This window comes from Phaethon lepturus, unplaced genomic scaffold, assembly GCF_000687285.1.
Source record: "Phaethon lepturus isolate BGI_N335 unplaced genomic scaffold, ASM68728v1 scaffold16450, whole genome shotgun sequence".
Classification (NCBI taxonomy): domain Eukaryota; kingdom Metazoa; phylum Chordata; class Aves; order Phaethontiformes; family Phaethontidae; genus Phaethon; species Phaethon lepturus.
Window position 1 is genome coordinate 17,130 of NW_010511325.1, and position 9,575 is coordinate 26,704.

Here is a 9,575-nt window from a genome sequence, read left to right on the forward strand (position 1 = left end):
GAAAGAGCCAACTGTTTACTCCCACTATAAATCTAAATCTGTCTGGCTAGATGGATTATTCCCCATGACCTAGATGCATTCCTGTGCACAGTGATCCCCAAGGAATAAAGCAGCTTTGCCAAAGTTTTTCCTACCCTGATGATTTACATTTAAAAAAAAGCTACATTCACATACCTATTAGCACAAGGTAGTGTTCTCACAGCAGCCGACCCATGCAAATGAAATTTTGGCTCCCTCCTCCTCACCCCCTTTTCTGTGAAACAAGTTTTGATTAAGACATCCTTCAGTAACACAGAAAAGCAAGCATGGTCCCATCCTGGATATAAAGCTACAGGAAAAAAAACCTCAGGGTGCTCCACTGGCAGTTCAATATTAAGAAGTGGTATATTCTATACTTGTATTGAATTTATTTCCAAGGAAAAAAAAAGTAGTTTAGTTACTATTTGGATACTGTTAACTTAGAAATAGCTTAGCCTTTCTTTACTGGACTAATGGCTAATGAGTTTGGATTTAGCAAACAAGTATCTGCACCAAGAAGCATGATTCAGCATTAAGTGTCTGCACAAAACAGCAGCATGTAATCTAGGTGCGCAAGCCTTCCTGCGCAATTACATCTCTCAGTAAGAGATGCGTAGGCCTGAAAAGCTGCACAGCATTCCCCACGTCCTGAAGTCACCGACAGCTCCTCTGGCGGCAGTCTACTGGCAGATAAGTGTCCCCACAATGGGGGATGAACGTGATTCCAAACACAGAAACCCACAAACAAAATTCTCATCTCGTATAACTGCTCAAATCCACAATAAGGACCTCCAAGTATTTCTTCAAACACTAGTAAGGTGTTTGAATACCTAGAACGTAAGGTTATCATGAAACACAGAACTAATAAGCACTCTGCTGTTGGGAGAAAAACAAACATGAAAATACAGGGATTCTAGGTAACATGTGGGGTAAAATTCAGATTCATTTCCCTCCCCTACTGCCCAAAAAGTGCTGAGCTCTTCCAAAAAATTATTTGGTTTCTGGGCAAAGCTAAATCCTTAAGTTCTGTATTAAATATGTTATCATCAAGCATGCAATTGTTATTAGACTACTAGCTTTGTTTCACAAATTAAGAAAAAGCAGAAGTCCCTTCAGAGTAGTTCTGCAGACATGCAATTTCGCATAGTATCCAAAAACCCTCGTTCATTATTGCTCCAGATATATATAGTTACAGAAGTAGTATCCATGACTAGCAGATACTTAACTTTAAAAACTTCATTGTCTTGGTGTATGCTGGGCAGAGCTGAACATTTACATTAGCTGAACATTAACACACATTAGCTAGAAAGGTAGAAAAGACCACAGGTCTCTCCAGAGGAGGTCAGACTCCTGTAATTTAACAGGAAGCCACACCTAGCCCAGTTACCTGCTAAAATACATTATGGTTTCCTATCAGAAAATTAAAAAGAAAAAATATCCTTCCTTTAGCCCTGTGAATTCATGTAAGGAATCCTTTGACTCAATCTGAAGCTAGATGTGATTCACCCTCCCTATCCTTCTACTGGAAGAGCTTTTTATTTCACCAACCCTTTTCAAATTAATATGAGTAGCTGTTTTCATCTAAGTGTCCTAAATATAACCAAAGACAGACAGAGACATCTTTGTCACTCACATGAGAAATCTGAAAGAGGGTTGTAAACTGCAGTGTGTCTAAACTGGCCCACATAAAAACGTAACCAAGTAAAATAAATGTAAAGCTAAACACTCTTTTATGCATAGCAAGGCAGGATTTTACAAGCAGAAGATCCAGAGCAGGCACCAGCAGCTGATCTGCTGTTCTTTGGGAAAGTAGTGGATGCCTCACATACAGTTTATACAAACATGGCACTTCTGTTCTCTTTCAGTGGATACTGGAAGCCATAAATGCACTACAACATAACATTGACTTGGCTGATCTCTTCAGGACAGGCTTAAATTTAACTACAGACTGGGTTTGTAAAATATATTTCAAACTGATGAAGACAGGCAGAAAATGGAGACCCAGTCTATTTACAATCACATCTTGATTTACACGTCCAGAAAAAAAATTACCTTGCTATTTTATTTTTCAACTATGAAGTTCATACTTTTAGTCATGTGACAACAGATCATACTCTTGGTCCTTAAACAATTTGTATTTAAGAATTAAGAATTTATTCCAGATATTCAACTGCCAAAACACAATGCTCCAGAAATATTATAATGCAATAACAAAGGCTCAACATAAGACAGGAAATGCAATGAAAGCTTACGGAAGCTATAAAAAGCTATGAAACAAAACCCACACCTGTAAAGATATTTACTAAACACCAAACTGCAACACTCACAGGACAGGAACACATTTCATGGACAAGTGAAAGTAAGGTCACAACGCAAGACAGCACCAACATTAGAAACAGCACTGAGAACAGGCTCCCACCTTCTTGTTCTTAACACCTTCAACTTCTGTTCACACCACAGAAATGTAAAAAGCCACCCTCTCAAATGAAGTCAGGTCATTCTATCAGGGGTCAGAATTAAGCCATTTCTGACAAGCTCTTCAGGACGGAGATTGAAAGAGTACATATCCTCATACGACAGCTACTATCAGATAGTAAAGCCAACTCTGATCTTGAAACTGGAGCAAAATTTTAGAAGGCACTTGGAGTTATATCTGAGTAAGCTTGGCTTCTGAGACAAATGGCAACATTACAGAGGAATTATAATGCCAAGAGTCAACATTTAAACAAAAGCACAGAAGCACAGACAGTGATGTCCAATTAAAATCCTAACACTGGACTTCCAGCTTCTCTTTAATTAAAAAAGTTCCTATGCTTGAGAGTTTACACCATTAGCTTTATCAGGGACTATAAATTTTATATCTTAAGTTCACTACAACAATGGTACATGGACACCTAGTTACCTTGAGTAGTGAGTACGGCAGCATGACCTCCAGCTCCGCTATCCGGTGAGCAGGATCTTCACTGTCCCCATGAATTTCTAAGTCCTCCTCTGGTATCGTGTCCCAGTGCCCTCGGTGGGCTGCCATCATATGGACCAGTTCGTACTGCTCAGGCAGCGCTAGGCTAATCCGTGTCTGTGTCCCATGCGTGAAACGGATCCGTCGCCTCTTACAATTCTCCTCATTGCTGATTTTGGTGGTAGGTAGCAGCTTCTCACCCAGCAGTATGTTGAGTAACTGGCATTTGGCATTACAGTTCTGGCCAAGAATCAGAAGGCAAGGGTGCCAGCTCACAGTCCGCTGGAGGTGCTCTTCCTCATGGCGAGGGAAGGAAATGAAATTCTGCCCTAAAATTTAGGATAAGACTGCATTAGAACAGGTTGGCTGAACAGTAAGTCTCGTATCTCTAAGCCAGCTGAATGCAAAAGTTCAGCCATCGCTGCCCCACAGTCTGCCAAGAAACCCACATAGCACCAAGAATTTGCTTATGTATCCTGAAACTAGTGTCAGCAATTCAGCTTTTCTACTGCACCAGCACAGAGGTCTGCAGTAGGTTGATTCTCACAAAGCCATTAAGACAATTTGTTACTGTTCTCCCCACCTATTTCACTTGGAAGTGTTTACACAGAGCTCTCTTCAGTTAGGTCAGTGGAAGACTAATGGTAGGCCCTAAAAGTCGAAAGGAAACAGTTGTCAAGGTTGAAACAACCTAAGGGCTAATTTTGCCTTGGGTTCAAACAATGTTTCGCCTTGCTCCAGAGTTCAAGGAGGCCCAATGGGTCACTAAGGCTAACTCTTCCCAAGTTTTAATGGCTTGGCTGTACAGAACATTCCCATCACATACCAGAAATAAATTCAATCAACTATGAATTGGTGACAGTTCCACCCACACACTTAAAAATGTCAAATACATCTACCAAATCCCAAGAGTATTACTGCACAGGCTTGTTGACCAAAGTCTAGGATCACTGACATAAAAGCAGCAAAACCTCCTTTCTGGCCTCAAGGAAAGGCATTCTTGCAAAATTGTTTCTCTACATGAAGCAGATGACAAGACCAAGTTTGCTGAGACATGGTAGCAGAACTAATAGGCTCTGCCAGCAATTCCCTATGACAGAAATACAGTCACAGCATCTAAAGAAACTGTCACGCTTTCGCCAGCCTCGGTAAAGATGAGCCCAAGGGAAGGCACCCTTTGCTAGCAGCCAGAAGGTTCGTAGTGCAGTCTAAAACACAGTAAGAAACTGCTTCACCCCTTTGATCACGCTAACAGTACACATCTTTCCTAACCTATATAGTTGAACTAAACAGGCACAGTTTGCCAGTTATTAATTTTAAGAACAACATTTAAGCTGCAAAAGGTAATTATTCAACATCTGTATCTTCTTCAGAGTAGCCAGGACCCCCTGTAATCACTCTCCTTACCCATCTTCCATCTGAAGTGTCAGTTGTACCATCCCACTAACCAGGCCCTTTGAATTCTTAGTCCGTGATGCTGCAACTCCTTGCATTTGCCTTACTACATTAATTCAGTCTCAGTACTGAATTTAGCTTCTGTATTCTTTTACAGGTCCCAAATACAGCTTTTCCCACGCTCAGTCATCTAAGCTGAAGTCTAAGAAGCTTTGCATTACCTTATGCATAGCAACAGAATAGTTCTGGTAGTACAAAAAAAAAGGATACAAACAAATTCCCCATCTGCTGCACTTCAGCACAATCCCCCCAAGTACAAAACAGCTAGTGTTCCACCACAGCCAGAGAGCCAGCCCATGTTCCCAGATCTGAAGGCAGATGGCACCCAAGAATGAAATGACAAATGGAGACACCAGTCCCAAAAAGAACTGCCAAATCTGAAAGCTATAAACCGGTCTGATTGCCCTGATATCAGGCAAACTGACAAGAAAGACAGTTTAAAGATAGACTCAAATACAATACAGCAGAGAAGCATCAGCAAGGATTTTGTAGGGGGAGGTCCTCTTTCACCAGGGCTATTAAAATTCTTCAGTGAGTCATGTTCTGGCATGCAAAATTGTTGCAGCATCTCAAGCCCCAAGAAAACAAGATACACCCGTATACCAAGATATCCCTCAACACTACTGACCAAATTAAAGATAATATACAACAGCTATTCCAGTCTTCATTCTGATAGCGTTCCATTCCTCTGGTTTAATTAAAATCATTCAAACCAGGAGCAACACCACATTTAGCTGCTTGTGTCTTAGGCCCAGTTTAAGGCTTCTTTAACATCTTGTCTAAGATCTACCTTTGCTTCAAGTCTGAAGTCTGGAAATAGGACTGCCAGAGGAGTTCTCTCCACCAGTGGAGTCCTTCCATCCCACACAACACTAAGGGAAAACCCCCTCCATGTCTCAGCAAGTCCCTCTCCTGTACCTCTGCCCCACACAGCCCAGGACACTGAGCCCCATAAACCAACAGTTCAGAAAAGCTTAAGGGAGACACCACTTCTTGAAGCATGACTCCTCATAACTGTTCCTTAAGCAAGCTTTTCAAGATCCACAACCATAGCAAAGTGGCCACATAAAGTGACTGAAGGGCAGAATCTGGCTAGCAGTTCACAACAGATTAAAAAAAAAAAAAAATCAGCAAAACCCCACAAATAGCATATTTAAGCCTTCATCGACAAAAAAAAAAAATAATTTCTTTGATCTAGTTACATCTATTGAAACTTCAATTGGAATTGAGGCTCGCTCTTCAGCTACCAAGCATGAAAAAAAGCAATTCACAAGGCATTGTACAGGCCATGAAACCTTCTCTACACAGGCTTTTGAAAAGAAAAGAAGAGGCAGATTGCACCCTCTCCTCATTCTGGGCAGCCTCTGTATTCACAAGTACTTAATGCCAGCACAAAATGATTGAAATACAGCAGCTTGACTGAAATTATTGAAGCATAGAATGGATATATAATACATCTTTAAAACACCTTTCATCTTTTCATGTGCACAGCCTCCCCGTGATCAGCATTTATTCAACAAGATTACTACAAGCAGTATCAGTAACAAAGCCATTACGTATAACATTATGTCTGCGATATTCCAAGTGTGTGGAGTACAAACCTGGAGCCAGCACCAAAAGCAAGATGCAGCTGTATCACAACTAACCCAGTGCACCATCAAGGCACTCAAGTCATGGCAGTGGTTTTAACCCTGCACATATCTATCACTGGACATCCTACAGTGACCTCAAGGTCTCAAACCTGAAGCGAGTTGCACAGGGATGAAGCTATTGCTCACATTTTGCATTGCAGAAAGTATATTGCTATTTCTGCACATCAGAATAAGACACAGGGTAAAAACACTCATACAGTACTTAACAGGTGATGCCACTACTCTGAACACAAAGGATTCAAGTTGGGAGGAATATGACCTCCTGTGGTACCCAACAAAAAGTAAATTTAGTACTTGCTTACTGAAGAGATGTAGCAATATTCCCGTATCTATGTGAGCAGCATCTTTTTGTGACAGGACTTTTGCCAAAGATTTTAGCTGGTGCTACATACTGTGTCTATATACTGTATCATTTGGAGACATGTGATAAACACGTCAAAAAAAATGGCTGCAGGGGAGTCCTTAAGCGCGTGCATCCTGTTAAGCTTCTTTTGATGAAAGGAGGCCTGTCAAAGAACAAGGGCGTCTCTCACCAAGACTCATCTCAAAATTCAGTCAAACACTTGGCAGAAGAATCTTAGGTTGAATTTATGGAATCTACAAAAGCCCTAAGCGTTTACTCATCCCCTTTTCAAGGAAGGCAAACTACACTGCTGGTCTCGCTTGTCTTTCTATTCTATTTTCAATAATTCATGTGAACAACAACGCCTAACTAAGGCCAGACCCTCATACTACTTACTGCAAATACTGAGACCTTTCATAGAAATCCTTACATTTCTGTGGTGCTGGCAATGACCTGCAGCATGCTTTGACCACTACAAGACTTACAGTTAACACACCCAGTTATGTAAACCAAGTTTTAGTTCCACCCCACCACACATCTATCAGCACAGTGGTGCTAATTCCAGGAAAACACATGCGACTAATTAATATACCAACATAAGCAGTTCCTACAGGAGCAGTGCTTACAACCTTAGCAGCCCCCACGGTCTGCAGAACCAAGCTGTCTTCTGCTTCACTTGAAGCTCGTTAGTAAGTGCCTCCTCCCATCTATTTAAGGAATTATTTCACAAGTACCCTCCCAACCACCTCTCCACCCATTATCTAGTCTTAAACCCCATCTTCTTGTATTGACATACCCAACAGCACAATAGGACTCCTAACCTGTTGAGGATCACAGCAATATAGGCAGAGCAGTCACATTTTAACCAGGATAAATACCCTTGCTCAATACAGAATCAGGATGAAAACTCTCCCAAACCCTCCAGTTAACATATTCACCCCCTACAAAATACATTTATATATGGAGTCATTAGGCTACCAAGCCTGGGGCTTTCCCCCCAGCACACACTCATTAAGATAACACCACAGCTGCTGATCAAAACTCTGACGATGCTGTGGGTATCTGTACAAAATGTACAGCTCAGTTTACAGACATTTCTGAAATAAAGCAAAAGAAATATCAAAAAACCTCAGGTTCCTAGGTCGAAGAATTCAAATTACTTCAAGCACAGAATGAAGGAAACAACTACAACTAGAGAAAGAAGGGTTGCTGGGGTTTTTTCTTAGTATCTTTACATATATTAGTAAAATCTGCTACTGAGTGCCTAATTAATATTTTCTTTTTACAGAAAGTCAGTACAAAACACTAGCTAACAGCATCAAGAGTAAAAAGCTGTCAGACCTGTGCAGGCTAAAGCTACAGGATTGCCATAGTACTTTAACAAATCATTCTTAAAAGCCTATTCATGACAAAGCAGACCTAGGGAACAGACAATATTTTGTTGAATGCTTCAGAGATGCAGACAGTGTAAACAAGGCTTTCTCTCTCCCCTCATAAACACTAGCTGTAAGGCAATTATTCTCTCCCTTGATGTTATTTTACTTCTCTTACTATAAGGAGTAAATCCTGGTACTAAGGTCATTTTGTCATTTGAACATTTGGTCAATGACAATCCTTTATTAACAACTTATTGCCTGTCATCCTACCAAGCAGAGGAGGGTGGGATGTAAAAGCAAGTACACATTTGCTCCTTCAGGTACCCAACCCTGAGTGATCCAGCGTACCCGAGAGGTCAGTGACTCCCACTCAGCTTAGCAGATACTCGGTCTGGTTTTGGCCAGAGTAACATGGGCTGAACCTGCTGTTGCTTGAGTTGTGTTGATTCGAAGAGCAGTTACCTTCCTAGGTTGTTACAATAGCTTCACAGGTGTCTCAAACACAAACCCTTCATATTTGTTTTGTTTCCAAGACATCTAAATTTACTTTCACAGTTTATTTTTCCACTTCAACCCTAGCCTGTCCACTTCACATTTCCGTTGTATTTCACAAAACATTAGCATTCACACCTCAGCACACTGCAGAGCACTGCAAAAAGCCTGCAGAACTGTTCTGTCAAAATTCCTCTCACTTTGCCATCACCTGTAGGGCAGATTCTAGGAAAAAATGGTTCCCAAGTCAGCGAGAACTGTGCTCCTTAAACTTTCTGACACTTGAAATAATCTCCCCACGTTAGACAGGGGGAAAAACGCTTCACTACCAATTTAAGTTTTTATTCTTCAGAACAGTAAATGTTATACAACCTCTGCAGTCCAAAATCCTGAAGCAAGAGCGTACGCTGTTATCACTGTGTGCATGAACAAGCTCCAAAGCAGTCAGCCTTTCTTTGAAGCCCTGATATTTAAGGGCTATTTGGTAACACATTCAGCAGTAAAGTCAAACCAGGTCAAGGTAGGTATTTGAAAACTAGGTTTTAAGTGCTCTGTATCAGAAACAACAGGCAGGATATTTGGTGAAATCTGTACCCTATGAATATTTAATTAATGACGAATCCACATCTACAAAGCCCTATAAGCAGGCTTTCGAAGGTGCAATTGTATTTGACTAGCAACATTTTGCAAGAAGTAACCAAACAGAAGAGCAACTCCAGTGGAGTGCTACCGTTCAAACCGCATTGAGACCCACAGAAAACGAGTGAAACCAACTAGTTCCTACTGCTTGAAAGTCACAGCAAGATGTAAAGAGAGACACCACATTTTTACGAAGCTATTCGCTTCTATTCCAACAGTTTATGTGGAACACTACTTTTTTTTATTTACACAGACTGACAGAAGAGCTCAACAACACTTCAATTTTCAAATCAGAATTGTAAGCACAAGACAAGCATGGACAAGTATCTTGGACAAGTAGCCAACACAGATGACTCATGAGCCATTTGGAAATGAATAAAGAAGATCTTTATATATATTTCATGTCACGCTAAACCCTTCTCACAAGACAGTCTTATGGAAAGACCAAGTTCTGCACATGGCAGGAGGGCTCCCACCAGCAGCAATGTTTGTCAACAGTGACAGATGAGGATAAAGCTGATGAATGAAGCCTGGCCCTATTCCCACAGAGCTCCACGACAAACACACGGCGAAGTATGCCAACCCCACAAGCCACCCGCTCTCAGGTGCTGTATCTTCCTAACCCCCACCCTGCGGCCCCC

At 41.2% G+C, this 9,575-nt stretch overlaps 1 protein-coding gene across 1 annotated transcript in view; it reads right to left on the reverse strand.

Annotated features, from left to right (window-relative positions):
• DSTYK (dual serine/threonine and tyrosine protein kinase) overlaps positions 1 to 4,388 on the reverse strand; it is an 18,211-nt gene extending 13,823 nt beyond the window's left edge. The window contains exons 1-2 of the mRNA XM_010283586.1: positions 4,385 to 4,388; positions 2,921 to 3,306 (exon numbers count right to left, since the gene is read on the reverse strand). Of these exons, the coding sequence (XP_010281888.1) occupies positions 2,921 to 3,306; positions 4,385 to 4,388 (390 nt within the window). The remainder of the gene's footprint in view (positions 1 to 2,920; positions 3,307 to 4,384) is intronic.
• Between the last annotated feature and the right edge of the window lie 5,187 nt (positions 4,389 to 9,575).